The sequence below is a fragment of the Hemitrygon akajei genome, chromosome 21 (genome assembly GCF_048418815.1).
Source record: "Hemitrygon akajei chromosome 21, sHemAka1.3, whole genome shotgun sequence".
NCBI lineage: Eukaryota > Metazoa > Chordata > Chondrichthyes > Myliobatiformes > Dasyatidae > Hemitrygon > Hemitrygon akajei.
In genome coordinates, this window is record NC_133144.1 from 69,570,418 (window position 1) to 69,595,335 (window position 24,918).

The 24,918-nt window shown below is 42.8% G+C and overlaps 1 protein-coding gene across 1 annotated transcript; it reads right to left on the reverse strand.

The window, feature by feature from the left end:
* Positions 1-221: 221 nt before the first annotated feature.
* On the reverse strand, positions 222-15,490 carry LOC140714428 (non-selective voltage-gated ion channel VDAC2). Its single transcript, XM_073025724.1, has 8 exons — positions 15,419-15,490; positions 11,546-11,595; positions 7,275-7,427; positions 6,221-6,273; positions 5,906-6,133; positions 5,347-5,497; positions 5,200-5,257; positions 222-781 (listed from the first exon to the last, which is right to left on the reverse strand). Exons 1-8 carry the CDS (start codon positions 15,483-15,485, stop codon positions 690-692), a joined length of 852 nt encoding a protein of 283 aa, XP_072881825.1. The 5' UTR covers positions 15,486-15,490; the 3' UTR covers positions 222-689.
* Between the last annotated feature and the right edge of the window lie 9,428 nt (positions 15,491-24,918).

Consider the following 24,918-nt stretch of genomic DNA (forward strand, 5'->3'; position numbering starts at 1 on the left):
CTGGCCTGCTGTGTTCCACCAGCATTTTGTGTGTGTTGTTTGAATTTCTAGCATCTGCAGATTTCCTTGTGTTTGCTGAAGACGTGAGCTCAATTCAGAAAGAGCCCAACATCTTTCAGAGCCACAAAAATGTGCAGCAGGTAACCCACTGTGCCCTCCAAAGAATAAGGTAGCAGATTCAAACAGTATATACAAAAGAGTAAGAGGGAGAAACAACTCACTGGATTTGATTTTTTTAATTATCATTCAGCATCAACTGTATGGATTTGGGATACCGAAAATAGTTTGAATTTTGCTATACACAGAATCCATAAAATGTTTTAAGAGCAATTTGGATAATTTCATTTTATCCAGTCACAGCTGAACTGACATAGCACAACGTCTCAAAGTGGACATTAATCAGGAAACATGCACTCACGACTTCCTTTATATAGGCTTTTTCATTATTTAGATTGCTGTATTAACAGTTAAATACATCTTAAATTACGAGTGATCTATGACTTCTGTATCACCTCCTAGAGAACCAATTTCACACTAAAGAACAAATGACATAGTAAAGTACTAAAAATACAGGTATGCGGCTGATTTGAACCTTTCTTTCCGGAAAAGCCTGTTGCTCAAGTTGGAATTACATGTCACGGCCAAACGTGGTGGTCTTCTGATATCCCTTTCCATTGGTGGTTCTCATCTTAAGCTTCCAATTCAAGACCCAGGCCAAGTTTGTGACCACCAGCATTGAAGCCCTTCCCATCAATCAGGCTGCACAGGTTGAGTTTTATCCCTGAAATCAACAAGTCAACAATTAAAAATATTAGTGCTGTGTTAGCATCAATGTGTTGAAATCTACTGACAAAAGTTCCGGCAGGACAAGACATAGCCACCTGCATAAAATAAGCAGACCAGTAAAACCCAGTGCACAGGTTTCCTCCGTGTCCTCTGGTTTCCTCCCACAACCCAAAGGCATACCTGGTCATTGTAAATTGCCCCATGTTTAGGCTAGGGTTAAATAGGTATGTTACTGGGCTGAAAGAGCCTATTTATCTGTACAATCAGCTGCAGCCCGAAGCCTCCCTTCAGCATTCCTTCCACTTTAGTAGACAGGAATAAGGCAACTGGGAACAGCCCACAGTGATATTCAAAACCAATCATCCTCAGAGTGCAACTAGGTAACCACCGGCAAGGTAAAAGTCAGCACAGAATAGTGCCCATCCCTTCAGGTGGAGGTCACTGGACAAACAAGATTGTCAGCACAGATATTCATTGACAGTGAATACCCATGGGTACTGTAATTTAGAACCTCCATTCCCACAGACCACCGTTGTCTTTTCATTTGACCTTATTTAGCTTAAAGAAATAAAACAACTAAAAGGCATCCAGAAGCATTCAAACAATACATTTTCTGCTGATAAGATGATAAGACATAGGAGCAGAATTAGGCCATTTGGCCCATCAAGCCTACTCTGCTATTCAATCATAGCTAAATCCTTTCACCCCACCCCTCCAGCCCACTCCGAGGCCTTCTCCCAGTAACTTTTAAAGCCATGTCCAATCAAGAATCTACCAATCTCTGCCTTAAATACACCCAATGACCTGGTCACAGCATACCTGTAGTAATAAATTCACCACCCGCTGGCTAAAGAAATTACTCCGCATCTCTGTTTCAAATGGACACCCTTTTATCCTGAGGCTGTGACCTCTTATCCTAGACTCCCCCATCATAGGAAACGCCCCTTCTAACATCTACTCTGTCTCGGCTGTTCAACATTCAAAAGGTTTCAGTGAGATCCTCACCCCCCCCCCCCCCCATCCTTCTAAAGTGCAGTGAGTACAGACCCAGCGCTAAACGTTCCTCGTATGATAACGCTTTCATTTCTGGAAACATCCTCGTGAACCTCCTCCAATGCCAGCACATCTTTTCTTAGACAGGGACCCCAAAACTGTTCACAATACTCAAGGTAAGGCCTCATCAGTGCCTCATAAAGCCTCAGCAGAACATCCCTGCTCTTGTATTCAAGACCTCTTGAAATGAACACTAACATTGTATCTGCCTTCCATACCACCGACTCAACCAAAAGTTAACCTTTAGGGTGTTCTGTACAAGCCAGATTTTTGGATTTTCTCTCCATTTAGAAAATAGTCTTCACATCTACTTCTACTGCCAAAGCGCATGACCATGCATTTTCCAACAGTGAATTCATCTGCCACTCTCTTGCCTATTCTCCTAATCCAAGTCCCTCTGCAGCTTTCCTGTTTCCTCTACACTACCTGCCCTTCCAATCTTTGTATCATCTACCAACTTTGCAACAAAGCCATCTATTCTATCAACTAAATCATTTATATACAGCATAAAAACAAGTGGTCCCAACACTGACCCCTGCAGAACACCACTAGTCACTTGCAGCCAGCCAGAAAAGGATAATTTTTATTCCCAGTCACTGCCTCCTACCAATCAGTCAATGCCCTAACCATGCCAATAACTTTCTTGTAATACCATGGGCTGTTAACTTGGTAAAGAGCCTCATAGTGGCACCTTGTCAAAGGCCTTCTGAAAGTCTAAATATACAGTATCCACTTTTTAAATCTCCTCAAAGAATTCCAACAGGTTAGTCAGGCAGGATCTTCCCTAAAGGAAACCATGCTGACTTTGTCCTACCTTCTCCTGTGTTAACAAGTACTCCATATCCTCATCTTTAACAATTGACTCCAGCAACTTCACAGTCACTGAGGTCAGTATAACTAGTCTATATTTTCTGCTGCCTTCCTCATTCTTAAAGAGTGAAATGACATTTGCCAGAGTCCAATGATTTTTGAAAGATTATTACTAATGCCTCCACAATCTCTCCTGCTACCTATTTCAGAACCCTAGGGTGCAGTTCATCTGGTCTGGGTTACTTATGTACCCTTGGGTCTTTCAGCTTCTTGTGTACCTTCTCCCCTGTAATTGTAACCTCTTTCAGAACCCTAGGTTGCAGTTCCCTTAGGTCTTTCAGCTTTTGAGCACTTACTTGTAATAGTAACTGCACTCACTTTTCTTGCCTCACACCCTTCAACATCTGGCACATTGAGAGTCATCCACAGTGAAGACTGATGAAAAATACTTAATTAGGTCATCTGCCATCTCCTTGCCCCTGTTATTATTTCTCCAGCCTCATTTCGTAGCAGCTCTGTATCTGCTCTCATCTCCCTTATTTTTTTTTTAAAACATACTTGAAGAAACTCTTACAATCCACTGTGATGTTTCCTAGCTTGCTTTCATATTTCATCTTTTCCCTCCTAATGATTATTTTAGTTGCTCTCTGTAGGTTTTTAAAAGCTTCCCAATCCTCTATCTTCCTGCTAATTTTTGCTTTTACATTAGTTTTGACTTCCCTGGTCAGCCATGGCTCTACTATTTTGCCATTTGTGTATTTCTTTGTTTTTGGAATACATCTATCCTGCACCTTCCTCATTTTTCCCAGAAACTCAAGCCATTGCTGCTCTGATGTCATCCCTGCCAGCATCTACTTCCGATTTACTTTGGACAGCTCCTCTTTCATATCACTGTAATTTCCTTTAATCCACTGAAATACTGCTATTAGATTTTACTTTTTCTTCAAATTTCAAGTCAATTTCAATCATATTGTGATCCCTGCCTCCTAGGGGTTCTTTTACCTTAAGCTCCCAAATCACCTCTGCTTCATTGCATTAACACCCAATCCAGTGTAGCTGATGGCCTCATAGGCTCAACAACAAACTGCTCTAAAAAGCCATCGCGTGGGCATTCAACAAACTCACTCTTGAGATCCATTATCAACCTGATTTTCCCAATTGATCTGCATGTTAAAATCTCCCATGACTACCATATCATTTCCCTTTCCACATGCCTTTTCTATTTCCTGTTGTAATCTATGGTTCACATCCCAGCTACTGTTGGGAGGCCTGTATATTACTGCCATTAGGGTCCTTTTACACTTGCAGTTTCTTAGCTCAACCCACAAGGATTCAACATTTTCCAATCCTACGTCACATTTTTCTATTGATTTGATGTCATTCTTTACTTGAAAGGTCTAGAGTGGATGTTTCATGTTTCCTATAGTGGGTGACTCTCGGACCAGAGGGCACAGCCTCAGCCTTGAGGGACATCAATTTCCTTTGGAAACAATAAAGTATGTATGCTTAGAACAGAGATGGAGGGATTTCTTTAGGCAGAGGGTAGTGAATCTGTGCAGTGAAATTCGTTACCACAGGTGGGTGGCAGAGTCATTGAGTATACTTAAAGTGGAGGTTAACATGTTCTTGTTTAGTCAGGATGTCAAAGGTTACAGGAAGAAAGCAGGAGAATGGGGTTGAAAGGGATAAATCAGCCATGATGGAATGGCATAGCATTCGATAAGCTAAATTGCCTAATTCTGCTCCAGTATCTTATGGTTATGGGTCTCGTGAGCTGCCACTCATTTCTTGGTTTGGCTTTTATCATATATTGACAAGAAAAAAGGGGAGTGGAGTGAGCTGAATAGTTCTACAACCGGCATTTTTAGTCGGAAATCAGTTGAAAGGTGGGGAAATTTCACTGAACCCTATGGGAATCCTATTCCAATCATTTTACACACAAACTGCTGGAGGAACTTAGCAGGTCAGGCAGCATTTATGCTTCAGGCCGAGACCCTTCATCAGGACTGGAAAGGAATGGGGAAGAAGGCAGAATAAGGAGGAGGCGATGAAATAAAAAGCTGGGAGGTGGTAGGTGGAAGTAGTAAAAGGCTGCAGGAAGAATCTGATAGAAAAGGAGTGGACCATGGGAAAAATGGATGAAGGGGCACCAGAAGGTGGTGAATGGCAGATAAGAGAAGGGGAAAGGGGTTAGCCAGAATGGTAAATGGAAGAGGGGAGGGGGATGAGAAATTACTGAAAGTGGAGAAATATTTACTCATGCTGCCAGGTTCAAGGCTATCCAGACAGAATGAGGTTTTGATCCTGCATCCTGAGAGTGGTCTCATCATGGCAGTAGTGGAAGCCATGGACCAACAAGCTGGAATGGAAATGGGCAGTGGAATTAAATTGGTTGGACACTGGGAAATTTGCTTGTTGTAGACAGTGAAGGTGCCATGACCACAACAGGCTGGATTTCCCATGTAAACCATTATACAGATTGACAGCTTAGACCTCATTTAACTACTTATCACAGCAGCCTGAAAATAACTCAAGGAACTGGAGACTTACCTGGCCTAAGAACCTGGCTGTACCCAATTCCAATTAGGCTGGAATTGTCGACCTTTGCCTAAAACAAAAATCAGTCAATATTAGAAAGGCAAAAAATTTTAATTACACTAAAAATTCAAGGTAAGAGAACAAGAAAAGCATACTCACAGAAACAGAAGCCGTGGGGTCAAGCTGGTATTTAGCAGCAATGCCAAAGCGAGTACTGTTGTTGCCTGCGGTCCAGGCGAGGTTCACTGCTGTTTCCAGATTATCACTCACTTTCTGGTAGATGGAGCCTCCAAATTCAGCACCATCATTCCTGCAGGTTCAAGTAATCAGCTTCATTAACTATTTCATGCAAAACTTAAAAGAAACTTTACAAAACAAGATCATTCACCAATATAAACAAATATTTAATTAAAATAGAAATAATTACCTACACAAGTTTAAAAAACTCCAAATGTCTTAAGGTAATCATTATACTATTAACACAACTTAAAACATTAACACACACAAAGTGCTAGAGGAACTCAACATCTATGGAAATAAATAACCAGGCAATTTTGGGCCAAATAATTTCTTCAGATCCTGAAGAAGGGTCTAGGTCCAAAACATTGAATCTTTCTTCATTTCCATAGATTCTACCTGACATGCTAAGTTCCTCCAGAATTTTGTGTGTGTTGCTCTGGATTTCCAGAAACAGCAGAATCTTGTGTTTACAACTTACACATTGGTGTGTAACTGGAAGTCGCCTGTTTTGTAACCTACTGCAAAGTTGTTTTTGGTCAGTTTTGATTTAGCCGTGTCAAAAGACATTTGGTAACCAGCAAGCCAACCCTCGTAACCAGCTACTGCCGAGGCGTGGATGGCGGGGCCTGCAAAGTCAAAGTCTACATCACAGCCCAGGTTGATATACTCTCGCTTGTAGGCAGTCTTCACCCTGCCACTCTTTTTGCTGAAGAGGCAAAAGGGGAAAGTTTAGCACCCTTTCCATACCAAAAGACAATAAAGATACTGCAATTTCGTTCAGTGCTGGCATTACCCAGTGTTAGGCGAGAAGGTGGTGTCAAATGTCAACTTCAGACCTTTGGCAAGCTGGCAAAGTAAAAACAGGTTTCAGTGCACAACCCAACATTGAAGTCACTACTCCAGTATAAATGGAGCCAAAATATATTATGTAATATCACAAGGATAATTAAGAAAACAAAGAAACTAGAGGAACATGAAGATCAAATATGCACAAAAATAGCCCCACAATTTCTTCCTCAGAACAATGAACACCAGTGGGCGAGTTGTGCCTCACTGACATTACCAGCTACACAGACAGATAGTGGCATAGCCTGAACCTTTTGCTCACAACCCTCAAGTCAATTTCCAACACACCTTGTCGTAAACCAAATCTTGTGATCTGAGCTGCACAGGTCGACTCTGTAGTTAAGAAAGCATATGCTGCATTGGCCTTCATCAATCGTGGGATTGAGTTTAGGAGCCAAGGGGTAATGTACAGCTATATAGGACCCTGGTCAGACCCCACTTGGAATACTGTGCTCAGTTCTGGTTGCCTCACTACAGGAAGGATGTGGAAAGCATAGGAAGGGTACAGAGGAGATTTACAAGGATGTTGCCTGGATTGGGAAACATGCATTATGAGAATAGATTGAGTGAACTCGGCCTTTTTTCCTTGGAGTGACGAAGGATGACAGGTGACCTGATAGAGGTGTATAAGTTGAGAGACATTGATCGTGTGGATAGTCAGAGGCTTTTTCCCAGGGCTGAAATGGCAAGCATGAGAGGGCACAGTTTTAAAGTGCTCGGAAATCGGTACAGAGGAGATGTCAAGGGGTAAGTTTTTTTTAAATGCAGAGAGTGGTGAGTGCATGGAATGGGCTGCCGGCAACAGTGGTGGAGGCAGATATGATAGGGTCTTTTAAGAGACTCTTGGATAGGTATGTGGAGCTTACAAAAATAGAGGGCTATGAGTAACCCTAGGTAATTTCTAAGGTAAGGATATACTCGGCACAGCTTTGTGGACCAAAGGGCCTGTATTGTGCTGTATGTTTTCTACGTTTCTGTTGTTAAACTAAAACAACTATTACCTGGTCTTCAATCGCAATTTCTGTGCCCAGAGTGTTGTCGGTGTTCCATTTCTCTGTGAACGTCAGACCATATTCAGACCATTTATACTTGGTTTCCAAGCTTCCGGATACTTTGCCACTTTCGGTGTTTGATGATCCAGAAGTTGTGAATTCCTGTTTCATTTTGTTGAGGACAGAAATAATAACAATTAGCACTCGATGATGCTAGTAAATACACACAAAGTTAACTAGTGGATTCTGAAGAACCAATCCAGGTTTGGCTCCCCAGTTCAGTAGGACTGCTACAATGAGAGGATGACAGCCCATGATATTTATGAAATGTGTATTACAATTCTGTAGAGGAACAGAGCACCTCCAACAGTAATATGCCATTAAAGCTTTTAAAACTGGCATTATCCTAGGGATAGATTTATATTTCAGTGCTCATTGTAATTTAAGGATCAAATCAGATGACTCAAAAAATTAAATGCTTGGTACAAAATTCATACAAAAAAAATCACAGAACCCAGTTCAAAACTGAAAAAATAAATAAAAAATTCTGGTTTCAGCTTTGCTCCTGCTACAACCCTTCAGTAATTTAAATAACATTTAATCAATTAGCAAGTTTAGCACAACCATTGATGCACAGAAGTTATAGTTGAATTTCAGGATTTTGTCAAACTCTGCTAAACATATTTCCAACCTGAAAACAGTTCAGCATCAGGAAAGATAGAGCATGACTGCATTAAGCTTCCTGGGAATGAATAAATGTTACTCTGGGCTCGATTAACAGAGGCTAATCAGGCAACAATCTGGAAAGACAAGTCAGTTAATTACAAGTTTCTACACAGCCACAAAAGGCAATCTTGTACCTGCATTATGTCAGATCCCAAGGTATCCTTATGCCTGAGAGTATGAGAGCCACATCTGCAGTTTGTTAATTGATAACTGATTGGCAAATAAGCTCTCTTCCTGCTGCTGCCATCAGGAAGAAGGCACAGTAGCCTCAGGACTCACATCACCTGACTCAGGAACAGTTATTACCCCTCAACCATCAGGCTTCTGAACCAGAGGGGATAACTACACTAACCCAATGCTGAGTTAAGTTACCAAAATGTATGGACTCACTTTCAAGGAATATTCATCAGTTTGTTGTCTTGTGCACATTGGCTGCCTGTCCGTACTGTTGGGTGCAGTCTTTCATTAATTCCATAGTGTTTCTTTTATTTACTGAGAATGCCCACAAGAGAATGAAATCAGGGTTATGTATGGAGACATAGAAACACTTTAATAAATTTACTTTGAACTAGAACTTTAATTAACAGCAGCCAATGAAAAAGAAGTCGGGGTGAAGCATAAGCAGCCAGCGTGACAATGGGCCAGTGTAAGATAGGAGATTCGAGGCTTCAGCTCCGGAGGCAGAATAATTGGCCCAGGTATGAGAAGTGAGAGCAGCTCTTTGAAGGTTTCAGTGAGAAAGCACAGGTAAGGTTTTGATTTATTGTTTACCTTTGGTCCTTGATTTATTGTTGGCAGGATTAGATGTGGGAAGTCGGGGAACCCCGCAGTCTCCTAGATGGCTATGTCTGTGGGACCAGCTCCTGACAAACTAGGTCAAGGAGCTGGATCTGGAAGGTCCCAAGAGCATATGAAAAGGGCTTCATAAATGACTTTTAGTGGGGTGGTCAAAGTTCAAAGTAAATTATCAAAGTACACATATGTCACCATGTACAACTCCCAAGATTAACTTTCTTGCGAGCATTCACAGTAAATACAAAGAAACACAACGTTAGACCACACCCAACAAGACAGACAAAATGAGCAAAAGGAAACCAACTGTACAAATGCAAAGAGAGAAAATAATAATAAATAAGCAATAAATATCAAGAACATGAGATGAAACGTCCTTGAAAGTGAGTCCACAGGTTGTGGGAACAGTTTGGTGATGGGGCAAGTGAAGTTGAATGAAGTTATCCCCTTTGGTTCAAGAGCCTAATGGTTAAAGGGTAACTGTACCTGAACCTGGTGGTGTAGGTCCTGAGGCTTCTGTACCTCCCTCCTGATGGCAGCAGAGAGAAGCAAGCATGTGGTGGTGGGGGGGGGGGGGGAGGTCCTTGATCATGGATGCTGCTTTTCTGCAACAGCACTCAATATAGATGTGCTCAATGATGGTGAAGGTGTTACATGCCTAAGGTTAAGGTACAGGCCTCAGATAGACTGGTGACTACTAAGAAACTTAAGGTATAGGCATCCTGTACATATTTCTGTGGTCATTCCCCTCACTAACTGGGTTACCTCTTTGGATACTGTTGAGGGGGATGTTCTTTCAGGGGGTAGTAAGTGGCAGTAATCAGGTTTCTGGCACTGAGAGAAAGGGTGCAGAGTGAGTGATTAAAACTTGATAGTTAAAGAGATACTGTGGCTGCAGTTGACACCCCAGGATGGTAAGATGCCTTCCAGATATAAAGGACATCTCTGAGCAGCAACTGAAAATTCAAGGGAGAAGGTGAACAATCAGAGATCATTGCAGTGACATAAATGATACAGGCAGGACAAGAGATGAGGTCCTGCAGAATGAGTATAGGGAGTTAGGCAAAATGCAGGACCCAGTAGCGATCTCCAGATTACTGCTGGTGGCACATGCTAATGAGTCTAGGAACCAAAAGACTAGCCAGATCAACGTGTCACTATGGAGCTGTTCCTCGGGCAGGGATCCAGATTCTTGGATAATCTGGATCTCTCCTGGGATGAAGGTATCCTGGGGTCGCACTGGAAACAAATTGGATCCAATATCCTACCTGAGAAATTTATTTTACCACCAAGGAAGTTTTGAACTAGATTTAAGCTGGGTGGGCAGTGGAACACAGCCATTGAGGATACAGGAGTACATGTAACAACTGGAGTCTCAACTGCAGCCAGTTTTCTCCTTCACTATCAAGTCTCAATCACTCACAGTGGATAGTGTAGGCCTTGCAATCTGGATAGGAAAGTTTACAGTAAAAGAGCAGACAGGTCCACTGCTTAAAACTGATTCTATTTCACTGCACAGAGCTTAATGGGCAAGGCAGATGAAGAGGATATGGATTTACGCTAGGGACAGAGATATTGAGGCTATAACAGAATCATTGCTGAGAGAGGGGAGAACTGGCATCTTAATGTACCAATGGTGGAGGGGTGTTGCATGTTTGATAAGGGAGTATCTTACAATAGTGCTTGAGGATATTCCTGAGGTGCCATTTGGGTACAATTTAGAAATATGGATTTGGTTACCTTGGTAAGGCTATCATAGACTTCCCAGAGGTGAACAGTAGTGAACCTGTGGAAGTAGTAGAGATGGGTACAGTTGCAACATTTAAAACGCACCTGGATAGGTACACTGTGAGGAAAGGCTTGGAGGGTCATGTTCAAAACATGGGTAATGGAGACGAGCAAGGAGGATGCAGTGGCCAGCATGGACCAGTTGGACTGAAAGGCCTATCCGCCCTGCTATATTATTCCTACTGTATAAAATCTCAGTCTGGTGGGCATCCTAAATAAATGTTTTTCATGTAGCATGTACTTCCCATTACACTGATGTTACACAAGGTAAAAGAAAGCAGGAAGATATTCTGAACACCTACTATGGCTTTACCAGTTTGTACTGTGAGCTTTAAATATTCATACTTGGGCATCATGATTAAGCAGTAAATTGTGCATAAATACTATTTATGTTATAAACAGACCGCATTTTGCAATGTACTCAACTCAAAATATTACACAACTTTAGTAAAGGTGTCTACAAGATTCAGGAATGACCCACGCTCCCAGTTGAAATAAGGACCAATAGTGGCAAGGAAACTCCCTGTCAGAGGAGGTGAAAGAAGGTGGGAGAAGTCTCTGCTGACATATTGTATTGGAATAGGCCAGTCACTTTTGAACTATCAAATTCACATCTCACCATTGCTCCTCACAAAGGCTACAGTTGAGGGACAAGAGACAATAAATAGGTTAAACCACCAATTAATTTTTCCAGGGACAACCAATTACCTTAAACATTTCTTGAAAGATACCCACCAGCCAACACCGGGAAATAAACTTTATGAGCATATAACGCTTCCCATACACCTTATTTCAACATTACCATCAGTGTTCTAAACCTGCCAGCAATGTGAATAAAAGCTGTCACATTCTGCCAAACAGCAACTCTGAATTTGATTCAGGCGCACTGTTACACCAGGAAACATAATGTATATTGTTGCCTATAAACACAAACATTATGAGGACGCGAGTAAACTGGAACAAGCTGAGCTCACCACTCCACTCTGTGACTTGGTTTTCACTTCGAGTTTTACCAAACCGAAACCTAGGATACAGGAACAGCCAATCAGACAGGCCTTCACATTTATGAAGAATAAAGAATCAATTTGAATTTGTGACTAAAATCCATCCTTGTTAATGGCATCTAAATGTGAAAATACTTAACAGGGAAATAGAGAGCAACATACACTGTCAAAAAAGAAATGTTTTAATTAATATGAGAAATAAATGTTATATTCATCAGAAAAGGCTGAAAGGAAAACAAGTCTTAAGATTTGATGGGGAGCCTCCTGTGACTCCATTTTAGGTCTATAAAAACAAGCCATGAATTAATTCACCAGAACATTCTCTTTGAGACGGCGGTCATGACTAGAATTAACTCCTGCCTGACCAAAGACCTAGACCTGCTGCCCCTTGAAAGGCCCAGAAGGTATGGATGTGGAAAGGATGTTTCCTATAGTTTGGGAGTCTAGGACCAGAGGGCACACACTCAGAATATCACTTCTCTTTAGAATAGTGATGAGGAGGCATTTCTTTAGCCAGAGTGTGATGAATCTGTGGAATTCATTGCCACAAGAAGCTGTGGAGCCCAAGTCATTAGGTATATTTAAAGCAGAGGTTGATAGGTTCTTAATTAGTAAGGGCATCAAAGGTTATGGGAGAAGGCCGGAGAATGGGGTTGAGAGGGATAATAAATCAGTCATAATGTAATGGTAGAGCAGACTTATTGGGCTGAATGGTCCAATTCTACTCCTATGTCTTATTATGGTCTAATTTTCCTGCCACAACAGGTCTACAACAGACACAATTTCACTGGCTCTGTACTTGATCTTTGACCACCTGGACAACAGCAATACCCATGTCATGCTGCTGTTCATCAATTACAGCTCAACTTTCAACGCTTTCATCCCCTCAGTACTAATCACCAAGCTTCATATCCTGGGCCTCTGTACCTCCCTTTGCAAATGGATCAACTTCATTAAATAACATCTCCTCCTTGCTGACAATCAACAAAGGTGCTCCAAAAGGATGCAAGCTTAGCCCACTGCTCTACTGTCTCTACACTCATTACTGTGTGACCAGAGACAGCTCAAATTCCAACTAAAAATTCATTGTCATCACAATTGGCAGAATCTCAGATCGCAATGAGGACATGTGCAGGAGTGAGATTGATTGGGTGGTTGAATGGCAACAAAACAACCTTGTGCTCAACATCAGCAAGAGCAAGGAAATGTCTGCAGACTTCAGGAAAGGGAAGTCAGGAGAATAAACCAGTCTTCATCACAAAGTCAGTGATGGAAAGGGTGAGCAACTTCAAGCACCTGGGCATCAACGTAGAGACAGGAGCTTCTATCGTGGCCCTAAGTCATTGCTGCCTTCTTGATTGTGTCATGCCAGCAGCTCAACTTCATTGCATGAGGATACTTGGTATGTCACAAAAGACTCTTGGGTGAGGTGGAGAGCATTCTGACCGGTTGCATCACAACCTGGTATGGAGGCTCCAAATTTGCATCGTTGGCACAACCCTTTACACCATCCAGTACATTTTCAAGAGGTGGTACCACAAGAAGGTGGCATCCATCCAGTTCATGCCCTCTCTTGGGAAGGAAGTACACGAGTCTGAAGACCTACACTCAATGTTTTAGGAACTGCTTCTTCCCCATCGCCATCAGATTCTTGAATGGTCCATAAACACTACCTCATTATTCCTCTTTTGCATGCTTTTTGTAACTTTGAAATTTTTGTCTTGTACTGGAAAACATTGCAAAACAAATTCACAACATGTTTGCGATAATAAACCTGATTTTGATTTGACATAACATTCAAAGGCTGATTTAGCAAGAGTATTATTCTGTGTGCACTAGACATCATGTACAGTTGGTACTTAGTCTGCATGGAAGTAGCCAACAATTGCCCTATTATAACTGAAGAATCACTGTCGCATAAGCAGGCTACACATAGTATAAGCATCACAACATACTGCCTTCTGGTGAACCTAAATATCCCAACAGCCAGCTGGTGAACTGTCCATTCCAAGGCTATCCCAATTCCAAATGGCAGGATTACCCAAGTGTTTCAAAGTGAAAATAAGATTAGTGGCAAATGCAGCAATCTCAAACACGAACCCAGTAAAGATGAGGAGACGCTACAAACCCCAAGTCAAAACTTAAAACTGCAAACCTGACCAACCAAAACAAAAGTACTTAAATCTGTTGGATATCTAATCACAATACAGGCACAGAGCTAGACTCTAGGTAAAATGAAATCACTTCATTTCCAAACTCCCATCACAAGCTGTTTATCATTTCTACACAATAGAAAATAATAATACAAAAATATTCATTCATTGTGCATAGGCCATGTCTATGTCTTACTTTTCTCAAATGCAACAACATCCTCACTTGTTTGTGACTGAGTAACAGTACAGCATTCGTGCAAGTCAATGCTCCACTTTTCCTTGGAAACCAAAACACACATTCCATAATTAAGGCTTGAGATTGGTCGCTTACAAGAGACTCCACAGGATCAAAAAAACCTGCCCAAAGTTGTAAACTCATCCATAGATGAGACTAGTTCATAGATACTAGTCTCCCCAGCATACAGGACATCTTCAAAAGGTGGCACCCATCATAAAGGACCCCCTTCACCCAAGACATGCGCTCTTCTCAATGCAAGGAGGTGATACAGGAGTCTGAACACACACGTTTCAGGAGTAGCTTCTTCCCCTCCACCAACAGATTTCTGAATGGACAATGAACCCATGAACACCACCTCAGTAATTTTGTATTTTATCTCTTTTTTGCACTATTAATTTAATGTAATAAATAATTTATAGTTTTTGTTACTTTATATTGCAATGTACTACTGCCACAAAACAACAAATTTCACGACATACAATACTGTGAAAAAGTCTTTTACTATATTTATCAACACTGAGCAGAGAGTGAGCTTGTAGATTTGGTGGGAGCAAAGGATATTGGGAATGGCAAAGGTGGGAGTGCCATGGAAGGGGTGTGGGACAGGTGGTAAAGAAAGAGTGCTGGATGGCACAGGTGGAGACACACCCAGTCCTGAGACATCAGGCAAGGTCATTTGATTCCAAACAATTGGTTTACTCATTACAGAATGTCTTTCTGGTGCTTCCTGGTCCCTCCCCTCTCTCTTTCCCTTTCCCCAACCATAATTTCCCTCTCCTTGCCCCCTTTCCACTCTCAGCCCTTAACAGAGACACACATCATGATTTTTGTGGCAACAGTACAGTGCAATACATGAAATTACAACTGTACTGTGCAAATGTCTGAGGCACCCTAGCTATATAAATGTATGTTAGACTTTTGGACACTACTATATGACAGGTGATATTAAACCTGATTCTGATTCATCTGATTTCAGAGAAGCAAATAGTCATCTGTGAGAGTTGAGCTACTTTTGAAATAAAAAGTCACCTCAAGTCTGTCACACAGTGAAAGGGAAAGAGTCAACTGAAGATCGGCTCATGCTAAGCAAAGAGCTGAAGAAACACAAGCTTAGTTATTAATGAACAAGATCAATCCCAAAAATCACAAATGGCTTCGAGAATGTATGAAAAATATTTCATTGGTTATACAAATTGGCAGTTGAGAAACAGAAAAAGAAGATGGGGGAAAATTCAAAATGAGTAATAGGAAAAAATTCTAAATATACAAGGATTAAGCATTTGTAAAGGAGCAGAGAATAGATTACAGGCGATAACCAGAGATAAGGAGCTGGAGCAGTAGCGGTGTACTACCTGAAAGGCATTCTTCGATAATCTAATTGACGATGATGAAACAAGCTCAAATAATGTGCAATCTATGTATTAAAAACAGAATGGGTGTAGAAATATTTACCATAGCCTTTGTTGAAAATATCTCTGGCTGATTTGCCAAGGTCTGCATATGATGGAGGTACAGCCATTGTATCTGTGGAAAATAACATTTAATGATAAACCAAAGGACTTAACCAGATCATACCAATCCCTAACAGCCCACTTCAAACAGCAACTGCATAAAACCAACTCTAAAATGCTTAAAGATAAGCATTCATCTGGTAGGTATTTACTGTAAATTCTACTGCAGGGATTTCTAATTATCAATGTAGATCAACAAATTCAAGAGTTTAAATGTAACCTGTTACAGTGAGGAAATATATGCCAACTTCAAATAACCTATTGAAGGAGGTATAAAACCCAGACTGAAAGTACATTGATGAATCTGTCAAACATTTGCCCTTAAATCTACATCTAAATGTACAAAAACATTAGCTATGGAATATAGAGTGTTTAGATTGTGAAGTACACAAGTTTACAGTTTAAGCTCCAATCCAACCATTTTTAAGTCATCTACTGTTCAGCACAAGGATTGCATTATGTATGATTTTGTTGTAGCTAATATGACAGCAAAGCTTAGTTTCTTCAAACCACAACTACCACACAAGAAAGTCAAAGACATTTACTGTGAACACTAAAATAACTGGCCACAATGATTGAAACCCTGCACTGGTGAAAATAGTTCACAAAACCTTCACAGATTCACCTGTAACATTTGACCATCTCCCATTTCACATCATTACTTTCTTAAGCACAGAGATATACAAGATGGAACCATAGTTTTCAATACAATATTCCATCTTCCATTAGGTCCCACACCAAATCAGATTTCACATGCCACCCAGCAACAATGAAGAACTGGTGTCATATTCTGCTTAGAACTTGTTGATTAGAATCCTTCTGCAATCCAACTGAGATTAAGAGTTCCATGTGTGGTGAAGCAGCAGCTACCTGGCAAACTCTAATTCAGCCTTCCAGTACATCACATACAGGGGCCACATCCAATTATGCACACATTTCTTTAAAGAGCCTTCAAATTTAGTTTTCTGTTAGATTGCTTTTGAATTAGAACAGAAAACAGTACAACATAGAAACTGGCCATTTGGCCTACAATGCTGTACTAAAGCAACTAAATTAATATTCAAATTTCTAACTAAATTAATCCCTTCTGTCTACATCCTTCCGTTTTTCTCACATTCATGTGTCCATCTAAACATCTCTGAAAAGTCCCTAATGTTTTTGCCTCCACAGGCAACGCATTCCAGGCACTCACTGCTATGTAATAAAACTTACCCCTCTCACTTTAAATGCAAGCCTCTGGCAGTAGACATTTCAACCCTGGGAAAATCCTGCATTTAACAGAGGTTTTATAATTTGCCAAGTCCATTCAGAACAGGAAAAGACACAAGAGACTGCAAGTGTGATGAGACAGGGGCTAGACATAATTGGCCTGAAGAGGGGGTGAAGGATGAAGGGCAGATTGAGCCAGGCAGGGAAAGATGAGTTGGGAGACAAATAACCAGGTAATTGATGGAGCCAGGCTGGGGAGGGAGTGGGAGTGGACAGAGCTTGGCAGGATCAAGAAGGCCACCAGCACTGGAAGGTGATAATAGTAACCATCAGGGGGAGAACGAGGTGAAGAGCAAATGAACCAGAAGCAGATTGGCCGGGGGGGGGGGGCAGAGAACCCATGAGCAAAACGTGTGAGAACCAGTGGATGCAACTAGGACAGTAAGGTGGACAAAGTGGGTGTAAGTAGGGTACTGGACATAGGATAATGGGAAAGGAGTCAAAGAGAAGGATGACAAGAGAAACACCCGGATGGGGGGGGGGGGGGGTGACCTGAAATTAGAAAATTCAATGTTCATGCCACTAGCTTGTGGAGAATCCCGACAGAATGCGCAGGTCAGTGGTTGCTCTCCACAGGCCTGCAGCATTCAGAAGGCTGCAGATAAGCAGCACGGCAGCCATTCTTCACAGAAGGTCTGAATTTGATTCTGACAGGAGTATGCTTTCTAAATTCTAAGATTTATATGATTATTGGACTGCGGGCAATCTGTTAGCTTTTGAATGAGGGAGAAGGTGGGGAATTTGGGGTTTGTTAGTTTTGTTACTTTTTTCTTCCATTGTGGAAGAGGGGTTGGTTTTTTCCTTCAATAAAACCAGTGTTTCCACCCCCCCCCCCCCAATATTTCATGGCTATCCAGAGAAGATATCAGAGTTGCACACACAAAATGCTGGAGGAACTCAGGCCAGGCAACATCTATGGAAAACAGTACAGTTGACATTTCAGGATGAAATCCTTTGGCAGGACCCAGAGTTACGTTATCCATGCATACTTTGACAATAAACTGAACCTTTGAGAATGTGACATCTTGTTCCTCCAGCTTGTGTTGGGCTTCATCATGGCAGTATCAATGCCCAAGGACAGAAATGACTGTGTGGGAAGGGTGAAGTCAGGTGCACATGAATCCTTTACCTGGAGAGCTGTTAGGGTCCCTGAACAATGGTGAGGAAGGAGGCACAAGAACAAGCAACTCCTATATCTGCAGGGGAAAATATCAAGGTAACACACACAAAATGTTGGAGGAACTTAGCAGATCTGGCAGCATCAATGGGAAGGAATAAACAGTCAACAATGAAGGGTCACAGCCTGAAACATTGACAGATTATTCCTCTCCATAGATGCTACCTGACCTGCTCAGTTCCTCCAGCATTTTGTGTTACTCTGGATTTCCAGCATCTGCAGAATCTTGTGTGTTAGAAAATGTCCAGGGTCTGGGAGAAATGAGTGAGGTATGACCAGACAAGGGAGTCAGAGGGACTGGCCCGAGTGGAAGGCAGAAATTGATAGAGGGGAGAAGACGTGGCAGGTGGTAAGATCTCTGGAGCATGCAGAGTATAATATGATGGACACAGAGACCCACAGGTGTAAGGTGAGGACTACTGGAACATTAAAACTGGTGTTTAAGCAGTTTCATGATGATGTATGAATTCATAAAGATTATGATCAGTTAGGAAAGGACAGAGAAACTTCCATGACATCATGCACAGCTAAGTGATTATAAACAAGCAGGCAAGACTCAAAAGCACCTAGGTATACTGCATTCCCCAATTGGCATCATTAACAAATTATAGCAAAGGCAAGCATAAAAATGTAGGCAATACTGATCATGAAATAAAATCAAGGTAGGCATTAATTTGTAATGTACTGCAATTATTACACTAACCACAAACCATCTCTTTTTCTGACATTAACCAACCTATTTGAAAAAAATTTTAGCTATTTTTAAAATGACTCTTCATTCCAGTGCCACAAATACTAAAAATATTAGTAGACACCACTGGGGAAAGCTATCAAGTTTTGAAATTTTCCTTTAGTTTGTTTCATTACCTCTAACTTCCTACTAACCATTTTTTAAGTTAAATATTAAAAAACACATTTAGTCTGTGGCAGTCAAAAACTAAACTCCACAAGAAGGATGGACATTCGTTGGCATGGATGTAGCTGGGATTACAATGGGACAAATTCAATCAGGATTAAAATTAAATCAAGTGTAGACAGCAGCAACAACTGGAAAAGGAGTAGATCCAAAAGACACAAAGCAGTATCTGTGAATTGTTTCCTCTTGCTCAATTACCACATATTAACTCCCGCAAATTGCAACAACACAATTGTGTAGAGTAAGTGACCTAAAACTACAGAAGATTCCGGTTAAATGAGCCATTGGTCAATCGAGGCAGGTGCTTATTTGGGACAACCCTTCAAGAGCAAAAGCCAATTCAGAAAATATTTGAGATTCCCCTCATTTATTATACCACTTAATTGGGACAGGAGACAGTTGACAAACAGTTTCTAACCAATGTGAGTTGCATACACTCGTGTGGCCATTAGACACTATACATTGCTTACAGCAAACAGTTGTTAAATAGCATCAGTTGTTTGTGTTCAAAAAGCAGTGATTTTTGTCACTAACAGTTGGCAAGAAATAAGCAATAAGACAATTCAGAGCTGTTTTGCTCATTGCTGTTTTAAGCATTCAGTCTTAAACATACCAGAAATGGCTGGGAGAGAAAATGAAATGATTTCACTACTTCAAGTTAGGAACTACGAAGAATTAAGGCATCGACAATCATCGTGAAAGTTACAATGGGAATGAAGATTTGGAGGATGCAACCATCAAAAGCACTGAATGAAGGCAGTACATTATCTGCACTAGGTTTCTGTTGATTTTGTTCATCTACAATCAAAAGAACATGTCAGATGAATCTCTCTGTAGGTAACTAGTCAGAACTAATACAGGTTTATAGTACTGCAGTAATATTGATTTTTCTGATTTGTTCTGTATTTCATTTAAATACAGTTGTTAATAAGTTACAGTAGTTTGTCTTTTTTTTTAAATCAGTTCCATGAAACCTTAGCTAAGTGGATAGCTGCTTAATTGGGCTAAAATGTACTGGTCTCTCTGTCCCAATTAACAGTGGAATCCACTGTATACTGCTGCTACAAAATGAGTGAATGTAAATTGGCACATAATAAAAACAAGGTAGACCAGAAATAACCCCTGGCTACACTATCCTCCCAGCCACAAGCAAACATAGAAAATAGGTGCAGGAGTAGGCCATTTGGCCTTTCGAGCCTGCACCGCCATTCAGTATGATCATGGCTGATCATCCAAGTCAGAACCCTGTACCTGCTTTCTCTCCATACCCCCTATTCGCTTTAGCCACAAGGGCCATATCTAACTCCCTCTTAAATATAGCCAATGAACTGGCCTCAACTGTTTCCTGTGGCAGAGAATTCCACAGATTCACCACTCTCTGTATGAAGAAGTTTTTCCTCATCTCGGTCCTAAAAGGCTTCCCCTTTATCCTTAAACTGTGACCCCTCGTTCTGGACTTCCCCAACATCGGAAACAATCTTCCTGCATCTAGCCTGTCCAATCCCTTTAGAATTTTATATATTTCAATAAGATCCCCCCCCTTAATCTTCTAAATTCCAGTGAGTATAAGCCTAGTCGATCCAGTCTTTCTTCATATGAAAGTCCTGCCATCCCAGGAATCAATCTGGTGAACCTTCTTTGTACTCCCTCTATGACAAGAATGCCTTTCCTCAGATTAGGGGACCAAAACTGCACACAATACTCCAGCTGTGGTCTCACCAAGACCGTGTACAACTGCAGTAGTACCTTCCTGCTCCTGTACTCGAATCCTCTTGCTATGAATGCTAACATACCATTTGCCTTTTTCACCGCCTGCTGTACCTGCATGCCCACTTTCAATGACTGGTGTACAATGACACCCAGGTCTCGTTGCATCTCCCCTTTTCCTAATTGGCCACCATTCAGATAATAATCTGTTTTCCTGTTCTTGCAACCAAAGTGGATAACCTCACATTTATCCACATTAAATTGCATCTGCCATGAATTTGCCCACTCACGCAACCTACCCAAGTCACCCTGCATCCTCTTCACAGGTAACACCGCCGCCCAGCTTTGTGTCATCCGCAAACTTGGAGATGCTGCATTTAATTCCCTCGTCTAAATCATTAATATATATTGTAAACAACTAGGGTCCCAGCACTGAGCCTTGCGGTACCCCACTAGTCACCGCCTGCCAATCTGAAAAGGTCCCGTTTATTCCCACTCTTTGCTTCCTATTTGCCAACCAATTCTCTATCCACATCAATACTGTAGCCCCAATACAAGGCAGATACTATCTATTTGTTGCAGAACCTCACACCAACCGGAGTTAACACTCCACATCTTTCTCCCTGCCTGTTAAACCCAGTGTCTTGCATAATAGACAAGCTCACAATTAAACGTTATTCAGTTATTCATCATACCAGCAAAGACATTTTTTATTTGTAAAATAAGGACAGTCAATCAAGGATCATTTAAAATTGTATTTCTCAACTAGCAAAAACTACCAGTTTCCAATTTTAAATCCAGTTAAGATTATTTCCACAAGGATATCTCTGGCACTTATGAATAACTGAATTTGTTTACAAAAAAATTTGGAAAAAGCTGTTTCAGAACATACTTTGAAATTAAACATAGACCGGTTTTGTTAAATTTGTAATTGCATTAGCAACAAGATTGACAACAAATGAACAGAAAAATAGATTTGAATACTGCAATCTCTGTTCACGCCCTAGGCCACTACGCTGCAGATCATAAGTACACAAAAGCCCGAGTACTGAACTATAAAAACTAAAACTATTCAGATGTCACTGCAACCATAAATAACCTAATATTCATTCAACCAGCGCCACAAAGCCCACCATCCAGTCACTCGTGCCCTAAAGAGCTGATGTTACAGACCACGTTCACAGATCTGAACAATGCTTCTGGTCTCACCCGTGGTTCACCAGTCCAGTCGCCTCCGCGACTACTAGGCCTGGTGCCTGTACCGGGGCGGGGATCCGGACAGGGCAAGGACGGGCGGAGGGTTGGACCAGGAATGCAGGCTCAGTCACCTTGCAGCAGCCACTACCACCAGGCCGTATCTCAGAGACCGGGCTGGGGAGTCACTATACCCTATCCCCACCGCCTCCGGGACTCCCCTCGATCCTGCCGCAACTTCCCGGAATTGTGGCTCACAGGCCCGAGGCCGGATGCGGGAGTCGGGTAGGAATCGGCCCGGATCCCGCCGCACATATCCAGTACCCACACCCCTCCACCACGTCCTCCCCCTCCCGTGTGTATTTCCACACCCTCAGTCCGTTGTTTCGCACCGCCCAGTGCCAGATTCTGATCCCCTGCCCCCGCCATGTGGCGGACCCCGTCACCCCACCGCTCCCACCTGCCGACTCTCCGCGGGTTTAAGGGCGAACTGAAGGAGACTGCGCCGCGCACGCGCATTATCACTTCGTGAGGACCTCAGGCCCTGTTCACGCTGTCCGCCTGACACAAAGTCCCCAGACACTAAAAAATAAGTTACACCCTCCACATATTTTAATATTTCAGATTAAATTCGTTTACATCAAACAGCAGGGATAATATTTCTTGATTGGTCGTATTCCGATGCAGGCAGGGTCCGAAGCGTAACTGCAGCGGCCATTCACACACACAACTCAGCGGATCAGGCAGCATCTGCGGGGGAAATACCGTCGACGTTTCGGGCAGCACTGGAGCAAAAAAGATGAGGAGGCAGTGTCATAGGAGAGGAGGTAGAACACAAGTGATCTGTGAAACCCGGAGAGGGAGGGATGAAGTAAAGAGTTGGGAAGTTAATTGGTGAAAGAGACACAGGGCTGCAGAAGGGGAAATCTAACAGGAGAGGAGCGAGTGAAGATGAGGGGGTGGGGTGGTGAGGGTGCACGGGAGTGGGGGAGATGGGGTGAGGGGGTTGGGTGGGGTGATTGGGGGTGAGGTTGAGGGATGAGGGTGATGGGCTGGGTCGGAGTGAAGTGGGAGCTGAGGGGGTGGAGCATGAGGGTGAGGGGTTTGGGGTGAGGGTGGGTGGGGTTGAGGGTGAGGGGTGGTTGGGGGATGAGGGTGAGGGGATGTGCGGGGTGGATTGTTCAGGGTGGGGGGTTCGTGGTGAGGGTTGGGGGTATGGGTAGGGAATGGAGGTGAGGGTGGGGGTGTGTAGGTGGTGGGGGTGGGGGATTTTGGTGTGAGGAATGAGGGGAGGGGGTTGGGGGAGTAAAGGGTGGGGGTTTGGGTGAGGGGAGAGGTTGGATGGGGGAGTGAGGGGTGGTGGGTTTGGTTAGAGTGAGGGGTGGGAGGTTTGGGGGAGTGAGGGTTGGGGCTTTGGAGAGAGTGAGGGTTGGGAGTTCGGGGAGAGTGAGGGGTGGGGGGTTTGGGGAGAGTGAGGGGTGGGGGGTTTGGGAGGAGTGGGGTGGGGGTTTTGGGAGGAGTGAGGTGTGGGGGTTTTGGGAAGAGTGAGGGGTGGGGATTTGGAGTGGGTGAAGTGAGTGCTGGGGGTTTGTGGGAGTGAAGGTTGGGAGTTTGGTTGGGGGAGTGAGGGGTGGGGGTTTGGGAGGGGTGGAGGGAGTGTGGAGTGGGGGTTTGGGCAGGGTGTGTGAGGGGTGGGGTTTGTTGGGGAGTGAGTGGTGAAGTGTTTGGGCGGGGAAGTGAGGGGTTTAGGCGGGGGAGAGAGTAGTGGGGGGTGTGGGTGAGGGTTTGGGTGGAGTAGGGGGTTTGGGTGGATGGATTGAGGGGTGGGAGGTTTGGGGGATTGAGGGGTGGGAGGTTTGGGGGATTGAGGGGTGGAGGTTTGGGGGAGAATGAGGGATGGGAGGTTTGGAGGGATTGAGGGATGGGGTTCAGGTGGGGGAGTGAGGGCTGAGGGGTTTGGGGGAGTGAGGTGTGTGGGGGAATGAGGGGTGAGGGGTTGGGGAGTGTGGGGTTTGGGAGGAGTGAGGGGTGGGGGTTTGGGGGAGGAGAGAGGGGTAGAGGGGAATAGCCATTAATTCCATCATCCAAGTCATTGAGATATAATAAGAAGCTGACCCAGCAGAGACCCCCCCCCCCCCCGTGGAATACGACTAGTCATTGGCAGCTAACCAGAAAAGGCTCCATTTATTCCCAATCTTTACCTCCTGCCAATTGCCCACTACTTTATCCATGCTAGTATATTTTCTGTGATATCATGTACTCTTAGCTTGTTAACCATATAACCATATAACCATATAACAATCACAGCACGGAAACAGGCCATTCCGGCCCTCCTAGTCCGTGCCGAACTCTTAATCTCACCTAGTCCCACCTACCCGCACTCAGCCCATAACCCTCCACTCCTTTCCTATCCATATACCTATCCAATTTTACCTTAAATGACACAACTGATCTGGCCTCTACTACTTCTACAGGAAGCTCATTCCACACAGCTATCACTCTCTGAGTAAAGAAATACCCCCTCGTGTTTCCCTTAAACTTTTGCCCCCTAACTCTCAAATCATGTCCTCTCGTTTGAATCTCCCCTACTCTCAATGGAAACAGCCTATTCACGTCAACTCTATCTATCCCTCTCAACATTTTAAATACCTCGATCAAATCCCCCCTCAACCTTCTACGCTCCAATGAATAGAGACCTAACTTGTTCAACCTTTCTCTGTAACTTAAGTGCTGAAACCCTGGTAACATCCTAGTAAATCGTCTCTGCACTCTCTCTAATTTATTGATATCTTTCCTATAATTCGGTGACCAGAACTGTACACAATATTCCAAATTTGGCCTTACCAATGCCTTGTACAATTTTAACATTACATCCCAACTTCTGTACTCAATGCTCTGATTTATAAAGGCCAGCGTTCCAAAAGCCTTCTTCACCACCCTATCTACATGAGACTCCACCTTCAGGGAACTATGCACTGTTATTCCTAGATCTCTCTGTTCCACTGCATTCCTCAATGCCCTACCATTTACCCTGTATGTTCTATTTGGATTATTCCTGCCAAAATGTAGAACCTCACACTTCTCAGCATTAAACTCCATCTGCCAACGTTCAGCCCATTCTTCTAACCGGCATAAATCTCCCTGCAAGCTTTGAAAACCCACCTCATTATCCACAACA

Excerpts from the sequence above, each read along its gene's own strand:
- LOC140714428 (XM_073025724.1), bottom strand. The coding sequence starts at position 15,485 with ATGGCTGTACCTCCATCATATGCAGACCTTGGCAAATCAGCCAGAGAT. Across the intron at positions 11,596-15,418 it reads TATTTTCAACAAAGGCTATG|GTTTCGGTTTGGTAAAACTC; the intron begins GTAAATATTTCT and ends CCTGTATCCTAG. Across the intron at positions 5,498-5,905 it reads TTCCAGTTACACACCAATGT|GAATGATGGTGCTGAATTTG; the intron begins GTAAGTTGTAAA and ends TTGAACCTGCAG.